Source organism: Geotrypetes seraphini, chromosome 2, assembly GCF_902459505.1.
Source record: "Geotrypetes seraphini chromosome 2, aGeoSer1.1, whole genome shotgun sequence".
NCBI classification, from domain to species: Eukaryota; Metazoa; Chordata; class Amphibia; order Gymnophiona; family Dermophiidae; genus Geotrypetes; species Geotrypetes seraphini.
The window spans coordinates 150804621-150829720 of NC_047085.1; the positions used below are offsets into that span (position 1 = coordinate 150804621).

General features: G+C 42.5%; 1 protein-coding gene across 2 annotated transcripts in view; it reads right to left on the reverse strand.

Annotated features, from left to right (window-relative positions):
• The window catches only part of LAMA1 (laminin subunit alpha 1), a 412090-nt gene that overhangs the window by 81878 nt on the left and 305112 nt on the right, over nt 1-25100 (reverse strand). For both annotated transcript variants that reach the window (XR_004538373.1, XM_033934013.1), the window contains exons 48-50: nt 22067-22191; nt 4953-5103; nt 1213-1357 (exon numbers count right to left, since the gene is read on the reverse strand). Coding sequence is in view for 1 of the 2 variants with exons in the window: in XM_033934013.1 (XP_033789904.1) it covers nt 1213-1357; nt 4953-5103; nt 22067-22191 (421 nt within the window). In the remaining variant the exon portion in view is untranslated. The remainder of the gene's footprint in view (nt 1-1212; nt 1358-4952; nt 5104-22066; nt 22192-25100) is intronic.

Here is a 25100-nt window from a genome sequence, read left to right on the forward strand (position 1 = left end):
GTAAACATAAAATCAGAAAGGTGAATAATAAAAAACAAAATTTTAAATGTGCAAATATTCAGAAAAGGATATCCAAGAAATAGAATGAAACAAGCATATGGGGCTAGATTCTATATATGGAACCTAAAAAAATCAGCGCCACAAAAAATTAAAAAAAAAAAAATCACTGAGCGCTTAAAGTTAGGTGCTGTTTTTTTTTTTTAAATTCTTTATTGATTTTCAAACTACAAATGCGCAATAAATGATTCACATTTTTGTACATTATATAATAAGCGCAACACACTTACAAATATTACCGTACTGCACAAAGAAATTTCCCCCCCCTCCCAGCTAATAAACAAATATATCAAAACCTTCATGAAACTATTCATAAAATCCCCGGATCAATTCCAATTCCACTCCCTTCCCTTACCCGCCCCCCCCCAGGATGTGTATATTTACTTGTCAATAAAATAAAATTAATTATTTCTCTTTACAGGATTTAGCCAATGGCTCCCAAACATCCATAAAATTCTTACAGAATTTTTACAGAACTTTATGCCTGACTTTATGTGTGTCTTTTTGCACCAATCACAACGTAGTGCAAATCTTTGTGCCTAAATTAGGTGCAGATCCCCATTATTCTATAACTACATGTGTAAATCCAAGGAATGCCCACGATCTGCCCGTGCCCTCACATTTCCGCACTCCCTTTTTTGATTTGCATGTAACTAAATTTACATACAAAACTTTTAATTAAAATGAATAATAATTGCTCGTTAAGATCCCACTTATTGGTGCTATTGGCTCATTATTCAATTAAATTATTCAGTTGGAGGTGAGGAGTGTCCTTGTGTTAGATCTGCTGCCTCAGCACCCTGAGATTGTGGGACAGAATCCAAGTGCTGCTCCTTGTGACCTTGGGCAAGTCATTTAATCCTCCACTGAACCAGGTACAAAATAAGTAACTGTATATATGGAAACCGCTTTGAATGTGTAACCACAAAAAAAGCAGTATGCAAGTCCCATTCTCTTTTGTCTTTCCCCTAAATTAGGCACACACCCAAATTTGTGCGTGCAATTTTTAGTACTTTTAATAGAATTCAGGGGATACTGCATTGAAATGACATTTTTTTTTAAATGGTATCAATCTGTCTTGCACATTCAAACACTTCTCACATTTACTATGCATAACTTGTATTTGAAGAAAAACCCAGAAAAGTTAGTTTCTACCTTGCTTCTTGTTGCGTTGGAAAGCAATTTTATACCACGTCCCATTGTTGTAACGTTTCTCTGTCGTGAGAGATAGAGGTCCTGATCCAAGGTCAACGGTTAGTCTAACCCTGCCATCAACTAGTTCAAGCGACAAGAAATCACTCTGAAAGAAAAAAAAAAGGTTAAGTGAAATAACTATTGCTCAGGCCTGGGCCTACTTGTGTCAACAGACCTTGGTGCAATACTTTGATGGATACCGATACCTGCTTCATAATTGACTGATCAATATACAAAAGAGATTAAGGTTAGTGACCAGGCTCTACTGATACAACGAAATCTGAACATTTTAGGGGTCTGGCTGGACTCACGCTTAGCATGAAGGACCAGATTTTGTCCGTAGTTAAATCAACCTTTTTCCAGTTGCGACTGTTAAGTCACATAAAATCGATGATGTTGATACATGATTTCCGGATTGTGGTTCAGACGATAGTCTTATCGAAGTAGGATTATTGTAATGTCCTTTATCTAGGGGTTCCAACAGTACCATGTAAAGCATTACAAATGATCCAAAATGTGGCTGCAAGGCTAATTTGTGGGGTTAAGAAATTTGACCATATAACACCGTGGTTGAAGAAACTGCACTGGTTACCTGTGCGATCACGCATTATTTACAAAACCGTAACGTTGGCGTTCAGGGTCATTTACCATGGGATTCCTTGGTATCTGTCATAAATCACGGCAATCTATCGACCGCTCAGAACCTTGCGTTCTGAGGGTGCAATACATTTGTCATTGACGGACTTCTCAAAAATGCATTATGAGAGCACAAGAACTTCTGCTATTTCCATCATGGGAGAAACGCTGTGGGATAAATTAACTGGACCACTGAGGGCTTTATCTGATATTAAGATGTTTAAAAAAATACTTAAAACGACACTATTTTTAGAAGCTTTTCAATAAATGATTTGTCGTTTAATGCTGGTTTTAAGATGAATGATTCTGTGAAGATCTATGAAATCTTGGTTTTAAGACGTAACTATTCATTTGTATTTTAAGATATGTGTATAAGTCGTGTTTGTTTTACTTTATGTATGTTACTTTTGCAATGCTGCTTAGGAATAGGCGGTTGATAAATTTTTTAAATAAATAAACAAATGCCACATTGAATTGATAATCCTAGTCACAATGTTTAAATATAGCAGCACCACTACGTGGATAGTGAGCAGCTCTGAAAATACATATAAGGTTACCATACTTACCTGGACATGTCCTCTTTTCAGAGGGCTGCCTGGGTTTACATATGGTTGGTTTTTTTTTCATTTGAGGGAGTTTGTCCAGGTTTAACCAATCCACTGGCTCTCCCCCACCAACCTACCTCTTTTGCGCTTCAGATAGTTCAATCTTCGGGCCGCCAGCAGCATCAGTGAGGTGATTCTGCTGCCTTCAGCCTGTCCCAGAAGCCTTCTTTCTGCAGCAACTTCCTGTTCCCACATAGGCGATATGCTGTAGAGAGAAGGCTTCTGCGGTATGCTGAAGGCAGCAGGCTCACCTCACTGAAGCTGCCAGTGGCTCGAGGACTGGACTGTCTGCAGCACGGTGGAGGAAGGTGTTGAGCTATACCCAACACTGGGGTAGGGAGCTGGAGAGAGAGAGAGAGAGAGGTCATGCCACTGGATCCTGCTAGAGGCAGGGAGGGTGTTAAAGAGAGAGAGAAAGCATTTGCAGGAAGAGGGTTGGAAGGAGAGTGAAAGAGAGAGGGGAAAAAAGCAGCAGCCACGGAGTTTCAGATTTTGCCCATCCCTAGGGTTACCAGTTGTCCAGAAAAACCCGAACAAGTCCTCTTTTTAGAGGACTGTCCGGGTACCCGAACAGATTTCCAAAACCCAGCAGTTTGTCTGGGTTTTGGAATGTTTCAAACTCAAGGCCGCATTTGGAGAGCCACCGAGCGTGTGTAGATGCAATGCGACGTGGTCACACACGTCTCAGAAGCCCTCCAGACGTAGCCCGGACTTGTGGAAGAAGAGATGAGCTTTGCGTGGGGGTGGGGGCTGGTGATGAAACAGGGCATGGCCATGTGTCCTCTTTTTTGTGCAAAAAACAAACCCTACCCTACCCCCCTTCTTGATATTCCACCATGGCCGTCAGCACTTGACTAAACAGCTGCCATAGTTAAACTGCATCCAGATGTTCGCAGGACTGAAAATCTGGATATAATGGGCAGGGCTGGGAGGCTTCACTAAGGGCTCCTTTTACTAAGCTGCGTTAGGGCTTTAACGCGTGGAATAGCGCGCGCTACATTGCTGCGCACGCTAGACCTTAACGCCAGCATAGAGCTGGCGTTAGCTTTTCCGCGTAGTGTGTGGTAATTTCCTGCGTGCACTAAAAACGCTAGCGCACCTTAGTAAAAGGAGCCCTAAGTTCCAATAGAAACAGGGCCTAGGTGCCAACTTAAAATGAAATGCTTTGGACTTTTGGATCTTGCCCCTAAAATTCACAAAATCTATCATAATAAAACGCTAAGCGCGCATGCGCACTCACGCCGCGTGTTCCCTGATCTGTCGGGATGTGGCAGCACGAGTGCGCATGCGTGCTTACTACTTATCCAAAGGTGCGCTAGAGACGTGACAGGCGCGTTCAGCGGCGGGACATTTAGAGGCAGCCACAGAGGGGGAAAATAAAAGTGTACCATAGTCGTCAGAGGGTGCGGGGCAGCGGTCCGGGAATGACAGAAAAGGAGAAGCGAGAGTTGGTGTCACTCGGAGACGGCCACCGCAGCCCCTGTCACCGCCTAGGCCTCCCGGCTACTCACACGCACCCTCTGAAGGCTGAGGCACAAAGAGCGCCTCCTGCCCCCCCAGGATGAAACGAGAAACGGAGCTGGCCCGGCCTCCGCGACAGACCCAAGGAGCCCAGCAACTTTCCGCCCCGGCTCTTGCGCTGACCCCGCCGCCCAGGACCCGAGTCCTTTGCCGCCCCCCCTTCTCTTCCCTTCCCTTTCCGCGGTCCTGACTATGAACCTGGCGATTCCAGCAGCATGTGCAGCAGTCTTCACACACTGCTTCGGGCCCTTCTACTGCCCTGATTTGCTCTGCCGCGTCTCTGATGATGAATCGCTACTGCTGCTGCACAGGGAAGTGGTGTGGGGGGGGAAAGCTGCTTTGGCTGCTGCACAGGGAAGTGGTGGGAGAGAAATGCTGCTGCATAGGAGGCAGGGAGAGAGACAGATAGATAGAAAGACAGACAGACAGACAGCGGGAGGAAGGGAGACAGAAAGACACAGGGGCAGGGAGATACACAGAAAGACAGACAGACAAAGGGGGCCAGGGACAGAGACAGACAGAAGAAAGACAGCGGGAGGGAGAGAGAGACAGAAACAAAGACAGACAGACATATATTCTAGCACCCGTTAATGTAACGGGCTAAAATACTAGTAATTCATAAAATAACAAAATCACCACTTTTATACTCTGTTTCTTTCGTAAATCTCTGTGACCATAAAATGGAAGAGACCATCAATGTCCTACATAATGATTAAAGCATACAACAAGATTAATATTTGCAAACAACTGAAAAAAATGAAGCCCTCGATGTATATTACATTGCCTTAAATAAAGGCAAGTTTAAATTATAGTACCCACAGATCAAATAATTCAGAGTAATACAGCTAGTATTTTCATTCATTTAGTTTTATATCCCATCCTCCCAGAAAGCTCATATCTTCATTAAAGATGACATTTTATTAATACAATATACATTACCGTGCCGTTAGATGCAAGATAAAGAAGAAGTCCATTCGGTGAGAAGGTGCTGAACAGCATCACTATCTGTGTCACGGTAGAGCGCAAGGTCTTTTCTACAACAGAATATCCACTACCATCAAAAGTGAATGACGCATCTTCATCTTCTGGGCTACAAAAGCAAACCTGTGATCAACCATATGCATTCACAACCCAGCTAACTACACAAACTACCAATGTGAATCGATGGCACCAAATCCTCAGCTGTTTGCTACGGAGCAGGAGACACTGGAATTTTTCAGGGGATCACTGAGTACTTGTGCTTGTGGATAGCAGAGATCAGTGGGAGGAGTTGAAGGCCTTTTTGCCCCAGGACAGGATTAATTCTTCGAGGGTCCCTAGACACACTCCGCCCCATTTATTTACCTGTTTCTTATTTAGATTTTCTTCTATCCAACCTCCAAACATCTCTGAACAAATCCCCCCTTACTTCCCTTCCCACCTACTTGTCTAGGACTTAAACTCTAAACCAGGGGTGTCCAACCTGCAGCCCGAGGGCCGCATGCGGCCCTGTGAAGTATTTTGTGCGGCCCCAGTCGAGGGCGATGCAGTGATTTTCCTCTGCTGCCCCCAGGTGTTTACCGTCTTGCCGGCTCCCTCCTCTGTCTTGCTGCAGTGTTTGCACGGCCCCAAAATCATTTTTTTCGGCCAATGCGGTCCAGGGAAGCCAAAAGGTTGGACCCCCCCTGCTCTAAACCCTTTCCTCATGGACCTGCTCACCCCATGTATCCTGCAGATCCATGAGGTCTACAGGAGGTTAAAACAAGGATCCATGGGGTGAGTGGGATCCATAAGGTTTGCGGGAGTTGAAAAACGAGGATCCTTGCAGATCCCATGCCACGGATGCTTTTTTTTTTTCAGGCCATGCACTTTTAGTTCCGTGGGGTCTGTGGGATCCTTGTTTTAACTGCTACCCTTGATGACTTCTTATCTGTGGTTGGGATTGCTAGTGCTCAATACTGCATAAATTGCCTGCTGTCTCACCCTAGATCTGTGATGCACATATCCCAAAACTAACATATTCCAGGTAATACATTTAAAATAAAACTCTTTTTTCCACCTTTGCTGTCTGCACATTTTATTTTTCCATCATATTGGGCCGTGCCAACAGAAAACCATGTCTTTCATACACAGAGAACAGAGAAAGACTCTCGCCCAGTATGCAATTAGTAATCACAAACCAACCCCCACTTTTACAAAAGCATGGAAGAGGTTTTTAGTGCTGGCCAGGGCACTGAATGTTCTGCGCTGCTCCAACACTCATAGGAACTCTATGACCATCGAGCATTCAGCACACCGGCCGATGCTACAAACCTCTTTCATGCTTTTGTAAAAGGGGTGGGGAGGTAAAAATAGAAATATGTACACAAAACCTGAACCAAAAAGAAGCTAGGCTCTGCATACAATGCAACACCACAGTAACAGTGGTGCATGTCTCCTAATACTATACAAAATATAAAGACAGCTGATGTAAATTTGAAAAAAAGAGAAATAACAAATCACTTACAAATTAACAAATAAAAATAAAACAACAAATGGAAAATAAGATAGTTTGTCAAAAAAATATTAAAATTAGTCCAATAAAAGAGTCACCTTATTTCCATTTTCTATTTATAAACATTTATCAATACAGCTACAATACTACTTTATCTTAAAGCAAGAAATAAATAAAATATAATTTTTTTTCTACCTTTGTCATCTGGTTTTTGCTTTCTCTTCCTTCCTTCCATCTATCCAATCACTGTCTGCCCCTTCCATAAGGCATCTGCTCTCTTTCTATGCCCTTTCCAGAAATTGTCTATTTTAAGCCCTGTAAGCTGGTGGTCCAGTGGGTTTTTGGGGCAGGAGCGATCTTCCCACTCTCCTGCCCCGTGCAGATCGCTCACAGGAAATGGCTTGAGAAACTATGGGAGCTCAAGGCAGCCATTTCCTGTGAGCGATCTGCACGGGGCAGGAGCAATTGGTCTGGCATCCATCTTCTTCCCTCTGTTCCCCTCATGGTCTAGAATCTCTCTCCTTCTATCTCTTTCCCCCCCCCCTCCAATATCTCTCCCCTCATTTTCTCAGATCTGGTATCTTTGTCTATTTCCCCCTTTCCCCATGCTCTGGCATCTCTCTCTTCAATTTCCTTTTCTTTCCTGGTCTTCCTTCTCTATTTTCTGCCTCCATCTAAATTAAATTCTTACTATCCAGTTCTCAGTCTCCCTCTTTTCACTGTATCTACTCACAGCTTGCCACCCCTTTCCTTCACCCCCTCCAATATCTCACTAACTCTATCCTCCACCCCCTATCCAGCATATGACCTTTTTCTTTATCCCCTCCTTCCAACCAGTATGTGTTTTCTTTCTCCACTTCCATTCAGCACGTGCTCTCCCTCTCTCCCCTCCCAACTGACATCCATCATCCGCTTTCTCTCTCTCCCTTCACCACACTTCCATCATTTGCCCCCTTCTCTCTCTCTCTCCCTCCACCCCAATTCCATCAAGTATCCGGCCCCCTTCTTTCTCTCTCCCTCCACCTCAATTCCATAGAGTTATCCTGCCCCTTCACTTCCCCACCGCTGTAGATGCTTTCCCACACACTCCTGATGGCACAAGATAAACCTCAAGCACCACTTAACCTCTTCCCCTTGTTGGCCCATCTCCCTCCCTTCCCCTCACCTTCACAGTCGCCTTTCGGTTTCAAAATAAACGTTTTCTTTTTCAGATGGGCCCCGGTGCCGCAGCCATTCTCTCAAGTTGCAAGCGGCTGCTCAACCCACTCCCTTCTGCTGGCATGCCCACCTCTTCAAAATGGCGGGGCTGGGATGCACTGGGATAGGCCTAAGGCCCTGGTTGGCCCAGGTGCCAAAGGCCCCTCCCCCTGTCCTTCCTGCCCCTCCCCCAATTTCTCTACCCACCAAATGCCCTCCCATCCAGTATCCCTTCTTTCATTTAAAAATCAGCTGCTCCAGGGGACCTTAATGGACTGGTATGTCCTTCTCTTCTCCCTACCCTGTTCTAAAGCCCCCCCCCAGCCTTTTAAAATACAAAGATGTTGTAGGTGCAGCAGCGATTCTCTAGCACTGTTTGTGGTTTCCTTGGTGCTGTTCCCCTGTTGCAGTCTACCCAAGTGGAAACAAGAAGTTGTGTCAGAGGTTGGTGGACCACAGCAAGGGAACAGCATTGAGCAAAGTCATGAGCAGAACTAGAGAATCACTGCTGCATTAGTGACCCCTTTGCATTTTAAGAGATGATGGGGGGGCTTCAGAATGAGGTGGGGAGAAGAGAATGACATCCTGGCCTACAGGGACCAATCAGAGCAGCTGATTTTTAAATGAAAGGAGGGATGCTGGATGGGAGGGCATGTGGTGGGCGGGAAAATTGGGGGAGAGGGCAGGGAGGACAGGAATTGGGGGGGGGGGTCCCTTCCATAATTTCTGCTCTGGGCCCCAGCATGTGTTACACTAGCCCTGGCACTAAATAGATAGCATGTGAATTAGCATGTGATCACAGCATGCTAGGATGACAGTACACACTAATTCAGACACTGGGAGGACGGGTATTCAAAATTTGGTGCTGGAAAAAAAATCATCACTAAGTGCTATTCTTATCAAGGCTGTACATCCCTTATAGAATAGCACTTAGAGCAGATTCCCTTGGCCAAATCTGGGCACAACCAGAATTACCACAACTGAAACCTGGTGTAGCCCAACTTTTTGGAATGCTCATGCCCCACCCTCTTTTAGGTTACATGCTATGGAGTTTGAGCGCCCAGCATTACAGAGTGGTGCATAGCCAGATGTGCACACAAATACTAACTGGGGTCAATTATTGGTTGCTAGCCTCCAATTATTGCTCATATGACCACATGACACCCCTTTACCAGGCGTTGCATTGGTTACCAGTGGAGGCGCATGTGAAATTCAAACTCGGTGGCTTTTGTTTTAAGGCTCTATTTGGTTTGACTCTCAAATATATAAATGCGCTTTTCTCTTTTACAACTAATAGACATAAAAGAAGCTCACATTTGAATTTTGTTCCCCCGCCTGTTAAAGGATGTAAACTTAAAAAAAACATCATCAGCATCTTCTTTCATACCAGGCAGCAGCATAGGGCAAAGAGTTAGATCAACTGCTTATGCTTACTGAAATTTATGGAGAATTTAGAAAACATTTAAAAACACATCTGTTTTTGAAATATTTAAATAGTTAATTTGTAAAATTTTTATTATGCAATAATCAGATCTTTTAGGGGGGTTTTTTCTCATTGGATTTAACTTTCTAATTCTCTTCAATTCTATTGTATTTTAAACGAGGTATTTGTAAATGATGTAAACCGCATAGAACTTCATGGTTTTGCGGTATACAAATAAATTATTATTATTATTATTATTATTATTAATAGCTCATTAGTCAATTAAATTGTGCGTGACCTTGGATCAGCACCTAAACTTGAACGCCATATATAGAATCCAGAGGTAACGGCATACTCTGCGACAGGATAGGACGTGTGAGTATAGACAGCACACTGCAGTAACAACACATTATCATACCATGTGCTGTCATTGTTGCAGATAGCAGTGATGACCTTACCACTTCCTAAGTGATTTTTCCTGTGCAGTAATTACATAGTAATAAAGTAAATGACAGCAGATAGAGACCTGAACAGTCCATCCAACCTGACCAGTAGTTACACTTTCTTTAATATTTCTGGGTTACAAACCATAGCAGTCCACCCGATAATGTCTTTTTGTTCCAACTACTGGAGTTCCCATCAAAGCTCACTCCAGAATACAGACTGTAAAAATCTGCCCAGCACTGTCCTCATGTTCCAAATTACTGGCGTTCCCGTCAAAGCCCTCCCCAGTCCATCCTAAGCCGAATTGCCATATACAGGACACAGAACGTGCAGTACTGGCTCTAATTCTTCAATTTATACCATTCATTTTCTAATTGCGATCACTGTGCTCATCCCACGCTTTTTTTTTTTAATCCCATCACCGTCGTTTTCATCTCTACCACCTCTCTTGGGAGGGCATGCCAGGCGTCAACCACCCTTTCCATGAAAAAGAATTTCCTAACATGCTGGGAATATCCTCGGCAGTTAATGCATAGGCTTTTTCCACACTCTAATTTGGGAGCTTACAATATGGTAAGTTTTAAAAATTACTGCATTTTATGGGCTCCTATATTCAAAACCCTTGATTCATATGATTTATAAAAACTTTATCCAAAAAATATAGCACAAACATGGAGACAATTTCTTCATATTGGAAGTGATGGTAAAACCCAAGGAGTTTTCCCACGTTCAGATCATATTTTACTTACAATAGTCATTCTATTATCCAAGTGCAAGAACCTGATGTATAATTTGATGTATAATTTTATGGTGGCATGCATCTCATATGTAATCAAGTATTTCCCTCTGCTGGTCCTAGATGGTATAGCACTTGCAGCAAGTGTATGCCCTTATCCCAAAATTTTAAGCTGTGCGTGTACATTGGTGCATATAGCCAATGTTGATGCACAACTTAATTAATTGATTGGCCTAATTGGTGTCAATAACTAGCAATAAACACCTCGTAATTGACACTGATTGGGACTAATTAAAAGTTACATGCACAACTCCAAAAGGGCTATTCTGTAAAAAAAAAATAATAATAATGCTCCAGTAGCAGTGCATGAATTTGAAAAGGGGACGTGGCTGGAGCGGATCATGGGTGTTTCTAAAAGTTATGTGCATTGTTATAGAATACACTCAATGTGCACCCAACTTAGTCATAGGCATTTCCGTCCCGGGAATGAAACAATCGATCCATTATCAGCAATAAATTCACCTACCCCCCAAAAAATTCATCAGGATAATTCACCTGATACTTTATTCTCCAAATCCACAAAAATTTCTCAAGCTGCACAGAATCAAATCAACAAATTACCTTTTACCAGGAAAAATAATTAACCATTTACAGGGAACCTTTAGAAAAAGGTTAACTCCTAAGGGGCTTTAGATGTAAAAATGGCTTTTCTATGAAACTAAGGGGTCCTTTTATCAAGCTGCGGTAGGGGTTTAACGCGCGTAATACTGCCTGCCGCGCTAGCCGCTAACACTTGCATTGAGCAGGCATTAGTTCTTTAGCCGGCCGCAGGGGTTAGCCCATGATGAAATGTCTGACACGCTAACTCCGCTAGCACGGCTTGATAAAAGGACCAATAAGTGGCTCTTGCAATTTCCAGAAATATTATTTATTTATTTACATTTCTTATATACTGCTTCTATTCAAAATGGGTTTACATTCAGGTACTCTAACAGCCTCTTTTACAAAGCCATACTAGTGGCTGCACTGCGCTAATGGCCCAGAAGCCTATAGAGATTTAAAGGGCTTCGGGGCTGTTGTCGCACGGCTTTGTAAAAGAGGCCGCAAGTATTACATTACATTACATTAGTGATTTTTATTCCGCTTGTACCTTGCGGTTCAAAGCGGATTACATAAGAAGAGAACTGGACATTTCCAGGATGGTACATGACAATAGAGAATACAGTTTGAGGATAGAGACTTAATAACAGAATGATAGTAAAGACTTAATAACATCGGAAGATGTTTTGGACGGCAGTGTTTTGGTTTCTTGGGGGATGGGGTGAGGGAGGTTAGGTAGATTGTATATGCTTTTTGAACAGCAGTGTTTTGATTTCTTTACGGAATGTCTTGAGGTCTGATGTTGTGGTTAACAATCTGGTGATGGAAGGTTCGAGTTTTGCAGCATGTGTTGCCAGGAGGCTATCATAAAGCTTTTTGCGGTGAGTACCCTTGAGTGGTGGGTATGTGAATGATGTCAGTGTTCTTCTTGTTCTGGTTGGAAGGTTACGGTTTAGGCGGTCATTTAGGTAGGTGGGTGCAGTACCGTTAATTACTTTGAAGAGTAGACAGTATAGTTTGAATTGAATTCTGGCTCGAATCGGTAGCCAGTGTGAGTCTAGGTAGGCATTGGTGATGTGGTCAAATTTTCCGAGTGAGTAAATTAGTCTAAGGGCTGTGTTCTGAACAGTTTGAAGTTTTTTGATCATGTTTGTGGGGCATGGTAGATAAAGGATATTGCAGTAGTCCACGAGACCTAGTACCAGGGATTGTACAATTATCCTGTAGTGTTCTTTGTCAAAGAATTTCCTTATTTTTCTTAAGTTGCGCATTGTGAAGAATGCTTTTTGGGTAGTTTTGTTGATTTGGGTCTGCATAGTGCAGCATCTGTCTATCAGCACTCCCAAGATTCTGAGTGAGGTCTGGATTGGGTATTTGGTTGCTTTAATTTCTAGGTCTGTTATGGATGGGTTTTTGTCCGTTTCAAGCATTAGGAATTTGGTTTTGTCCGAGTTTAGTTTCAGTTTGTGGTTTGTCATCCATTTTTCTACTTCATCCAGAATTATTTCCAGGTGTCCTGTTGAGGTGTGGCCTTGGATTTCAAAGGGGAGGAGAATAGTTATGTCATCTGCGTAGCTGAATGATGTTACATTTAGGTTGTCTAAAGTGGTGCCGAGGGAGGAGATGAAGAGATTGAATAGAATGGGCGATAGTGGTGACCCCTGCGGGACTCCGCATGGATTTGACCATGGGTTAGATTTCGTGTTGTTTGTCTTAACTCTGTACGTTCTTGTTTTAAGGAATCCTTGGAACCAATTGTAAACCACCCCTGAGATCCCGATTGCATCAAGTATCTGGAGTAATATGGTGTGATCGACTAGATCGAAGGCGGCGGAAAGATCTAGTTGGATAATTAGGATCCTGTGTCCTTTACTGAGGTGTTGTCGGGCTATGTCTAGTAGTGTTGCTAGTAGTGTTTCCGTGCTGTGGTGAGATCTAAATCCTGATTGAGAGGAGTGAAGTATATTATGGTCAAATAGGTAGTTGGTGAGGTATTGAGTCACAAGTCCTTCAATCAGTTTGACATATAATGGGATCGAAGCGATAGGTCTGTAGTTGGTAGGAGCGTCTATAGGGCCTTTTTGATCTTTCAGTAGGGGTGTGATTATGATCTCTCCAAGATCTTGTGGGAATTGACCTTCTATGAGAGTGCTTTGAATCCATTGCATGAGGTTGGTTTTGAATTTAAGGGAGGCATTTGTAAGCAGATACGATGGGCAGTAGTTCAAGTCGCACGAGGTGTGGCTGTATTTTTTGTATAGTCGGTTCAAATCAGACCATTGTAGGGTTGGGAATGTGGTCCATGTTCTGTCTGCAGATATGGCTTCTTCCGTTGTGGGGGTTATTATCTCGTAGAGTTTGGTGGTTGAGTTGTTGAAGGTATTTCTGATTGTAGTGATCTTGTGTTTGAAGTGGTCTGCTAGTTGAGAAGCTGTTGGTGGTTTATTGCCTTGAGTGGCAAGGAATGGGTTTGTGTCCGTAAGTTTTTTTACTAAGTTGAAGAGTGTTTTTGTGTCAGAGGTGTTTGTGCCAATTAGTTTAGAGTAGTATGTTTTGCGCTTTTCTTTAAGTTTGATGTTGTATAGTTTGATTTGGGTTCTCCAAGCGGATTTGGTTTGATCATTTTTCTTTTTTCTCCAAGATCTTTCAAGTTGTCTGCAATGCCTTTTTTGTAGGAGGAGTTCGGAGTCGAACCACTTGTCTGAGGATCTGCAGGTTCTATGTTTGGTTTTTTCAGGGGCTAGCTCGTTCAAGGTTGTTTCACTTAGGATGCGCCAGTGATTTACGAAGTCAGTTGGGTCGATGGGGGCGATTATAGGGTCAACTTTATCCCAGAATGTGGCAGGCTCAATTTTCTGTCTAGATTTGAAGGTTGTTTTTTGTGGCTTGGGTTTTGTGTTATTTTGAGGCCAGTTGATGGTGAAAGTGTATTTGTGGTGGTCTGACCAAAGAGAGGGATGCCAGGTACCATTGGTGATATGAATTTTTGGGGTGTGGAGGTTATGAGACGTGAATGCTGCTATATCAAGTTGGTGGCCTTTTTCGTGCGTGGGTTCAGGATTGAGGATCTGGTAGGATAGGGCGTCGAGGTATGAGAGTATATCGTCTACTTGTTTGGATGTGTGGTCCTCGAGGTGGAGATTGATGTCTCCTAGGAGCAAATTGTATGTGGAGGTTAGGGAGTTCTGGAATATGAATTCTTCGAGTTCAAGTTTTGAAGTGTTCCATTTTCCTGGAGTGATGTAGCATAATAGACAGTTCAAGGTGTCTGTGAGTGTATTGTCGGAGAGTTGGCATGCAAGAAGGTCTAAGTGAGGGGTTGAGTGTTTGTGTAGAACTTTTAGGTTGAGGTTGTTTTGTACTAGAATAGCTAGTCCTCCCCCTCGTTTGTTTTCTCGACAAACCAGCTCTAATTTGTACCCTTTGGGGCAGAATTCGGTTATGCATGGGTCCGAATTGGATGTTAGCCAGGTTTCGGCTAGGAAGAGACAGCTTATTTCTCCCTATTTGTCCCGGTGGACTCACAATCTAACTATGGTACCTGGAACAATGGAGGATTAAATGACTTGCCCAGGATCATAAAGAGCGACACAGAGATTAAACCCACAACCTCAGGGTGCTGAGGCAGGGGTTTCAGTACTAGCATTTTATTCATCTCTGATGTAAAAGTTACAGACAAAGTAGCCCTGGTAGAAATATCATCCTCCGAATGAGCTAAGAAGCATGTCAGGTCTAATATCCATGTCTCCCTCCTCCAAGACACCCATCTCTTTGCAGAGGTATAATAAAAATTCAATACCAGAAGGTTCTCTGCATTCCCAAGAGCAAATTCCTCCTTAAAATATTTCTTAAAAAATAATTTCTGCTGACAATAATCTAGTATGAGGAAAATTTAACAAGCACAAATTCCTAGCCCACATTCTATTTTCAAACTGTTCCAACTTCAACTGTCCAGTAAATGAGCCTTTAATTGAAGCGGTAGAGCAGTGTCTCTCAAACTGTGTGGAATGGCACAGTGATGTGCCCCAAAGAGAATCTGGGTATGCCATGAGAGATTGTTACCTTATTTTTAAAAATTCCCTTTGTACAACAGGGACGATTTAAGAATGTTATGGATGTTTGGGAGCCATTGGTTAAATACTGTAAAGAGAAATAATTAATTTTATTTTATAGACAAGTAAACATATACATCGTGGGGGGGGGGAGGTTAGGGAAGGGAGTGAAATTGGAATTGATCTGGGGATTTTATGAATAGTTTCATGAAGGTTTTGATATATTTGTTTATTAGCTGGAAGGGGGTGGGGGAAATTTTTTTGTGCAGTAATATTTGTAAGTTTTGTTGTGCTTATTATATAATGTACAAAATTGTGAATCATTTATTGCGCATTTGTAGTTTGAAAATCAATAATTTATTTTAAAAAAAAACCTTCCTTCATAAGTATACACTAGTATACATGACATGTACATCACATATGCAAGAGTCTAGCACACTGACGTGGCTCACTGTAAGGGTGAAAGAAACGATCAGAGACAAGACTTTGTTTAAGGAATGGAAAAGGTCAAAAACGGATGAAAACTGGAAAAAGCACAAACAGCATCAAAGCAGGTGCCATAAGGCGGTAAGAGGGGCCAAAAGAGACTATAAGGAAAAAATAGCCATGGAGGCGAAAAACATCAAACCGTTCTTTCGATATATTAAGGGGAAACGACTCGCGAATGAAGCGGTGGGGCCGTTGGATGACCATGGAATAAAGAGAGGACAAAGCCAAAGGAGGACAAAGCCATCGCCGACAAACTTAATACATTTTTTGCGTCTGTGTTTACCAAAAAGGATATACACAACATACCAGAAGCCGAAAGGCTATACGTGGGAAATGAAGATGGGAAACTGACAGGGTTGACGTCAGTCTAGAAGAGGTATGCAAGCAGATTGATAGGCTTAAAAATGATAAATCCCCAGGACCGGATGGAATCAAGGAATTGAAAGGGGCTATAGCTGAACTGCTTCAACTAATAGCCAATCTGTCAATCAAATCGGGAAGGATTCCAGAAGACTGGAAGGTGGCGAATATTATGCCGATCTTCAAGAAAGGTTCGAGGGGTGATCCGGGAAACTATAGACCGGTGAGTCTGACCTTGGTATTGGTAAAGATGATAGAGGCGCTGATAAAGGACAGCATCATTGAGCACCTTGACGGACACAATCTGATGAGGACCAGCCAGCGCGGCTTCAGCAAAGGAAGATCTTGCTTGACGAACTTTCTGCACTTCTTCGAGGGAGTAAACAGGCAGATAGACAAAGGTGCCCCGGTCGACATTGTATATCTGGATTTTCAGAAGGCGTTTGTCAAGGTTCCGCATGAATGACTACTTCAAAAAATTGCGAGCCATGGAATCGAGGGTGAAATACTCATATGGATTAAAAACTGGCTGGCAGATAGGAAACAGAGAGTGGGGGTAAATGGACATTACTCGGACCGGAAAAGCATCACCAGTGGAGTGCCACAGGGTTCGGTGCTTGGACTCGTGCTCTTCAACATATTTATAAATGATCTGGAAATTGGTATGACAAGTGAGGTGATTACATTTGCAGACGAGTAGTGAAGACACAGGAGGATTGCGAAGAATTGCAACGTGACATAAACACGCTTGAGAAATGGGCTGCAACATGGCAAATGAGGTTCAACGTGGATAAGTGTAAGGTGATGCATGTCGGTAACAAAAATTTTACACACGAATACAGGATGTCCGGGGCGTTACTTGGAGAGACTCCCCAGGAAAGAGACTTGTGAGTGCTGATTGACAGGTCGATGAAGCCATCTGCGCAATGTGTGGTGGCAGCGGCAAAATGTTCAAATAGGATGCTAGGAAGGTTTAAGAAGGGATCACGAACAGATTGGAGAAGGTTATCATGCCGCTGTACGCCCTCACCTGGAATACTGCATCCAGCACTGGTCGCCATACATGAAGAAGGACACAGAACTACTCGAAAGGGTCCAGAGAAGAGTAACTAAAATGGTTAAGGAGCTCGAGGAGTTGCTGAACAGCAAGAGATTAGAGAAACTGGGCCTCTTCTTCCTTGAAAAGAGGAGACTGAGAGGGGACATGATCGAAACATTCAAGATACTGAAGGGAATAGATTTAGATAAAGACAGGTTGTTCACCCTCTCCAAGGTAGGGTAAACGAGAAAGCACTCTCTAAAGTTAAAAGGGGTTAGATTCCATACAAACGTAAGGAAGTTCTTCTTCACCCAGAGAGTGGTGGAAAACTGGAACGCTCTTCCGGAGGCTGCTATAGGGGAAAACACCTTCCTTCCAGGGATTCAAAGTTCCAGGGGGACAAAGTTAGACAAGTTCCTGCTGAACCGGAATGTACGCAGATAGGGCTTGTCTCAGTTAGGGCACTAGTCTTTGACCTAGGGGCCGCTGCGGGAGTGGACTGCTAGGCAAGATGGACCACTGGTCTAACCCAGCAGCGGCAATTCTTATGTTCTTATGACTAGCCACATTTTGAGTTAATTTGCACTCAAAAGCAAGCATATCCATCGTATTGATTAGCAATCCTATTCATCTACTTTAGTTTCACAGTTGTTACAATTACCCATACATAGCTTAAAGAACTTTAAATAATTCAAAATTTAAATTTTGATGGTTTTTCAATTTTATAATTTGAATTATATTGTGCTGCAAAAAACATTTGCTCTGTTTAGTGTGCCAGAGCTAAAAAAAAATTTGAGAGACACTGTGGTAGAGACTGCCTGAAGAGAAGCTAAGTATGTCCTACACACATACATTTGGAAACTTAACTGTCCAGGACTGCCCAACCTGATTATCATGAAATCAATTTTTAAAAATTGTCCAAACAATCATGTTTTCATGGCCTTTCTAAAACTGAGATCCTGAGGATTCCATCTTCAGTTCAAGCAGAAGAGTATTCCACAAAGCTAGAGATACTACACTAGAGTCAATTCTACTTGAGTAAGAATCCAAAGTAAAGCATGATGGAATAACTAAATAATTAGCCTGTGAAAACCAAATTTGATAAACAGATTAATAAGGAACTAACAGAGAATGTAAATATTGAGGGACTCCACTGTAATGTGCCTAATGAGCAAAAATCAAAATTTAGCATCTAATTTATGTCAAAACTGGTATTTACCTAGTTTGTTAGCCTCAGGGCCGGCTCAACCTATAGACCAGATGAGGCTCTGGCCCAAGGCACTGGTGCTAAAGGGTGCAAAATACCCACACCTGTGACATCACCAGCCCACAGACTCAGCTTACCTGAGTCTGGCTTTCTCCCCTCCCTTTTCTTTCCCCAACACCCCCCCCCACCCCACACATACAGCTCAAGTCCACCGCTTTGTCGTCTCCCTTCCCTCCCCCTTGGTCTATCAAAACCTGCTTTTTAATTTAGTGGTCCGAAGTGCTGCCTGATTCGTCTATTCAAATTGATTTGAATAAATTCACTGTCTGAGAAAATCGGACTCACTGATTCTGCAACCAACCGCCCCCCTACCCCCCCCCCCCCCGTGAAACTTGACTTACCTATGAGGCCTCCTAAAGCAGCCGATGAGACGGCAGTGGACGGTTAGTGGTGGCATCATTCTAAACTGGCTGCTCATGGCCTGTCCCGCCAGGGCCTTCTCTCTACAGGGTCACTGATGATGTCACTGAGTATGCAGCAGAGGGAAGCCCTAGCGGGGCAGGCCGACAAAAGTAGCCGATTCTGAGTGATGCCACTGCTGACCGTCCACTGCCACCACTGCTGCTTTAGGAGGCCTTGGAGCTATGTCAGGTCTCATGATGGGAGAGTCGGTGTGATGCTGCTGTACAGGGGATGGGAGGGAGGGATGGAAAACTACTGCTCAGGAGGATGGGAGGGTAGGAAAGATGCTGCACATGGGGGAGAGAGGAAGAATTGCTGGGGTGGAGGAGAGGAAGGGAGAAAAGAGGTGAGGGTGAAATGCTGCATATAGTGGAGGGGAGGGAAATGTGCATGGAGAAGAAAGAGGGAGAAATGTTGGACAAAGGATGGAGGGCGGGAAGAGATGGTGCATGGGGAGAGAGAAAGAAATGTTGCACATCATGGGGGGAGAGAGAGAGATATTGTGATGGTAGACAGTAAGAAAGAAACAAATGTTGGATATGGCAGCAGAAGGTAGAAAAAATAATATTATTTTCTATTTTGTGATTACAATATGTCAGATTCGAAATGTGTATCCTGCCAAAGTTGGTGTTATGCAGCGAGTGTGAGCTAGGACCTAACAGAGAGAAGAAAAATATTTTTTGTTTATTTTGTTCACACTACAGCACCAGCATGGAGTTGGAGAGGGAAAAGGGGGGTAAGGTGGGTGGAAAGGCTACAAAATAAACCCATCATGACGTTTGAAAAAAAATTGGGCAGGAATAATAATAATAATAATAACAGTTTATATACCGCAATACCGTTAAGTTCTATGCGGTTTACAAAAGATTAGTGGAGTACAAGTTGAGTTGACGTACAAGTTGAATTAACTTAAGGGATGTGGGGAACAATGGGGAGAAAGGGCAAGGGAGGGGAAAGAGGGAAGTGGGTCAACTGTCTAGGTATTTCAGGAATAGGTGGGTTTTGAGGTGTTTCCTGAATACCTCATAAATGGTGGGCAATAGGAGTTGTTCTAGGTCTTTACCCCATAGAGCAGCCTGATGTGAGAGAAGATGCTCATGGTGTTTTTTTAGTTTGCATCCTCTAACCGGGGGAGAAACGAAGTGCGAGTGGGAACTTCTCTTGTGTTTGTTGGCTGAGAAGGAGAATAGGTCAGTGATGTATTTAGGGGTTAGACCGTAGAAAACTTTAAAACAGAGGCAGGCAAATTTAAACTTTACACGAGCTTCCATCGGCAACCAGTGTAGCTGTTTGAAATATGGCGTCACGTGATCGAACTTCTTTAGACCGAAGATTAGTCTGACCGCAGTGTTTTGCATTAGTTGTAATGCAAATTAGTTGTAATGCAAATTAGTTGTAATACAATATTATTTTGGGAGATTGCTAAGTAGACGATGTTACAGTAGTCGAGTTGACAATACGAGGGATTGTACCAAGATTCTGAAGGCAGAGTTATCAAAGTATGCTTTAATAGATTTAAGTTTCCAGAGGGTGAAAAAACTCTTTTTGATTAGGGAGTCCACCTGAATAGGCCAAATCAAATTGAAATTTTTTTTCCCTGAATCAGGCAGGTGATAACAGGCTGTCTGAGCTGGTGCCACCAGATCCTTCCATCTGCTGTGTCCCACCCTCATCCACACAGGAAATTGTGTTAGGGGGCGAGATACAGAAAAGAGAAAGGTCCGGTGTTGGCTTAAGACAGCCTGCTATCGCTGCAGGAACTGCTAAAGAAAAAATAGGTTTGACGGACCTAGGGGAAGAGAGGGAGAGAGAAGATGGTGTTGAACTAGGGAGGTGTTTGAGGAAAAAAGGCGGTGCTGGACTCAGGGGCGGTTGAGGAAAGAAGATGGTGCTGGATTCAAGTTGCAAGGCATGCTTGGAATTGGACATCCAATGTCCGTGTGCTTTGTAGAAAGGAGCGGGATACTGAAGCATTTAAACTGCTTTAGTGTCTACCGTATTCTTTTCATTTTTTGCCTGCCGCTGTCACCTGCTGCTCTCCCACTACTTGCTGCATGCTGCTCTCTGCCCCTGCTGGCTGCTGCCTGCCTCCTGTTGCTCTGCTGTGCCACCTGCCCCTGCTACTGTGCTGCTCTGCTGCCTGCCAGTTAAAGGGGTCTGGTCTCTTGGTCTCAGTCCCAAAGGGGAGGAGGTAGAAATTGCTGTTGGAAGGAGGGGTGGAAATTATTGTTTGAGGGTGGTGGGGGGTAAGGGAGCAATGAAGAATCTTGATGACTGGCTCTGAGATAGTGAGAGGGGCAGTGGGTGGGAGAGGTAGGATGCAGGGCATGGTAGTATTGGGAGGGGGAAGAGGGCTGAAGTAAAAGTTGATCCGAGGTGCCACAATTTCTTCAGTCGTCCCTGGATAGCCTCCCTAATTTCCACTAACATTTCTTCATCTGTCTCTTCTTTCTGGTCAGTCATATATTTTTATCACTATCCTTTTCCCCTGTACACATGGAATTTCTATCCATAAGTATTCCAAGGTGTATTTTGTATCCTGCAAAACTTTTTGCCTGTTTGATTTAAGGCCCTCTTAAACATATAATGCAGCCCCTCAAGCAATTTGATCCACCCTATCACCGTGATATACAAGAATACAAAATTAAATCATACCAAAAACAGGAGACCTAAGAAGATGACCAAAAGAGGAAGCCATTGAGCAGAACAGAAATCAAGGCAATATATAAAAAAAAGGGGTCTTTTCTTTTTGAGTAGTTAGAAACCGTTCTTTGAAATATATTTTTGTAGACCCATCTCATTTGATAAGTTTTCTCTCAATGAAACGTCTTGAAAATGGAATAATAACTGCGCCTAATAAGGATTAGTTCTCTGTGCTGCAGTAATTATAGGGCTTTCTTTGATAAATATGTGAGCTTAACTTCTCTACTCTAAGTCTTAGATCCGAGATTAGAGGACTAGTGTGTGATCAAGTGAGCTTGTCTTTTGTTTTAATTTAATAATTTGATTTATCTTTCAAGTTTTGAAAGTAATTTAAGTTAATATGTCTTTGATTACACTTTTCTATACAAGATGTTTATGCTTGATAATTGTTTAAAATTGTATAAATAAATAAATAAAAAACAAACGCAGGAAGTGCTACTATTTATAAAGATGTAAAGCATTGTGTAGATAACTAGATTAGATGCTCTGTGATTATCACCTATATGTTGTTTCAATATATTTGGGAAGGGAATATGAATGTTGCTCATTCCAAATAAAATATGGATCCGCTACATTCATTCAGTTTGCCCCTCAGTTTAATTATTGCACCCAGTTAGAACTACGTAAGTTCATTGTACCTGTACATGTAGATGCAATAAACATCACAGTACAGAATTTAAGAAGATTTTGAAAAACAGGCTTCCTCAAACTTGATTTCATCTTCTGTACTGGGAGGCTTCACAACTCATTACTGTATGTATCCTCAAAACAAACAAATATGCATACTAACAACAGACACAGAAAGATGCATTCAGTTTCAAACGATGATAACTCAAAAGCAGAGGGATGAGTTGATCTATTACTATACCTTCCAAAGCATCCACCACATTTGCCCTCCCTTTCAGCGTAGTTCCAGAGACCAATGGATTTCCCATTCAGGGATGCCTCTGCCATGCAGCCTTTAAAATGGGTCACTTTAACTGCCGGTGACTTCTGTTAAACAGAAAGAAGTTTGTTGAATAAACATTATCAGAGAAAGACATTTAGGCCCTGATTCTATTAAAGATCCTTAAAGTTAGGCAGCTAGATTGGTGCGGCTAGCCGATCTACATAGTAACATAGTAAATGACGGCAGATAAAGACCTGAGTGGTCCATTCAGTCTGCCCTGAAATCACAATTTCATGATTAAATTAGGTAGTATAAGAGCATAAGAACATAAGAATTGTCGCTGCTGGGTAAGACCAGTGGTCCATCGTGCCCAGCAGTCCGCTCACGCGGCGGCCCTTAGGTCCAAGACCAGTGCACTACTTGAGTCTAGCCTTACCTACGTACGTTCTGGTTCAGCAGGAACTTGGCTAACCTTGTCTTGAATCCCTGGAGGATGCCTCTGGAAGAGTGTTCCAGATTTCTACCACTGTCTGAGTGAAGAAGAACTTCCTTATGTTTGTACGGAATCTATCCCCTTTTAACTTTAGCGAATGCCCTCTCGTTCTCTCTACCTTGGAGAGGGTAAACAATCTCTCTTTCTCTACTAAGTCTATTCCCTTCATTATCTTGAATGTTTCGTTCATGAGCATTAAGTGAGTCCAATCAAAAAAGGTATCACCTTATTTTCTTTGTTTTATTTCTTTATACTACCTTGAAAAGTGGACTAACCATGCCACCACACCATTTCACTCATGATTAAATTAAAGTGTGAGCAATGGAATCCTTTACACCTTTCATGGTGGGGGAGAGTCCAAACTATTAAGATGATGATTTTGCCTGTGGTTTGTTATCAGATGGGTATGTTGCCGGTATATTTTCAAGGGTCCTTTTATAAAAAGTTAAATAGCATTCTGTTAAAATTTATTTGGCTGGGTAAAACTCCTAGAATAGCTTTGGTATCTTTACAAAGATCAATTTCAGAGGGAGGGGTAAATTTTCCAAACTTTTATAGGTACCATCAAGCCTATATTTTGCGTCATGGTATGTATTGGATCCTCCCAGAACTCATGGAAAAACTCCCAGATTGGTTGTGGATAGAATGGCAACTCATGTCTCCATTGCGACTGTCCCATGTTCTCAGTATCAAAATGCCTAGCTATAGTAAGGACAATAGAATACTAGCAGATACTTGGAAAACTTTACGATATGTAAGCAATTTAACAACTATTCCAATTTACAAATCTACAAATCAATCTATATGGGTAAACTCCAGGATTCAAATTGGCGGAGAAAGACTAGTCTGGAAGCATTGGATGATAGCAGGAATACGTATATTGGATGATGTTATTTCTAATGGTGCTATGCTTGAATTTTCACAGTTGCAACATAAGTTTGGACTTAATAAATCAGAAAATTTTAGATGGATGCAACTGAAGCATGCCATTCAGGCGGGGTTCCCTGATTGGAAAAACCTTAATAATCATTATAGTATGGAGTTTCTTTGTTTTCAGACAGACTTCTTGGGTCACCAGGCCGCCCAGTGGTATAAATTATTAAATGGATTTACTAAGAAGAAATTAAAAACTGGTTTAAGAGATATTTGGAGCATTGAGATTAAGCATGAAATTACTGCATCTCAATGACCACGAATTTGGTCTTGGAGGATGAAATGTACGGTGTCAGCATCTATGAGACAAACTTGGTTTTTTCTGTTGCATAGAGCGTTATGGACCCCTGTTAGGTTGCAAAAATTAGATAGTTCTTTGTCTAATAGATGCTGGCATTGCCATTTAGAAGCAGGAACTTTAGATCATTTATTGTTTCATTGCCCATATATTATGAATTTTTGGAAATCAATTTGGGACCAAATTAATAATTTATTAGAGAACTCAGTGGCATTATCCTATGATACTGTGATATTTGGTATGGATATGAGAGCAAAAAGTCAGATTTCTGCAAATAACAATAAATTATTACTAATAATGACAGGGGTTGCCATTCAACAAATCACATATAATTGGAAAGACTGGAGGAGATTAAATTATAACTTTTGGTGGAATTCTTTATGCCATATCTATAAAATGGAAAGATTTACTGCGTTACAAAAGGGATATTTTAAGAAATTTCAGGATGTGTGGAAACCATTAACAAAATATTGTCAGGATTAAGTAAAATTATTTCCCTTATGTTTATCAGTTTATGAGGTAGGGAGGGGGTATTTTATTATTACATATATCATTCAATAATGGAGTATATGGTTGGGAGGGATGGGAGAGGGATAGAACATAAGAACATAAGAAATTGCCTCCGCTGAGGCAGACCAGAGGTCCATCTCGCCCAGCGGTCCGCTCCCTCGGCGGCCCATCAGGCCCATTGCCTGAGCAGTGGTCTCAGACTATCCCTTAACCTACCTCTACTCCTATCTGTACCCCTCAATTCCTTTATCCTCCAGGAACCTATCCAAACCTTCTTTGAAGCCTTGTAATGTGCTCCGGCCTATCACAGTCTCCGGAAGCGCATTCCATGTATCCACCACCCTCTGGGTGAAAAAGAACTTTCTGGCATTTGTTCTAAACCTGTCCCCTTTTAATTTCTCCGAGTGCCCCCTTGTACTTGTGGTTCCCCATAATCTGAAAAATCTGTCCCTGTCTACCTTTTCTATACCCTTCAGGATCTTGAAGGTTTCTATCATGTCTCCTCTAAGTCTCCGCTTTTCCAGGGAGAACAGTCCCAGCTTTTTCAGTCTGTCAGTATATGGGAGGTTTTCCATACCCTTTATCAGTTTAGTTGCTCTTCTCTGGACTCCCTCAAGTACCGCCATGTCCTTCTTGAGGTACGGCGACCAGGACTGGACACAGTATTCCAGATGCGGGCGCACCATTGCACGATACAGTGGCAGGATGTCCTCCTTCGTCCTGGTCGTGATACCCTTCTTAATGATACCCAACATTTTGTTTGCTTTTCTTGAGGCTGT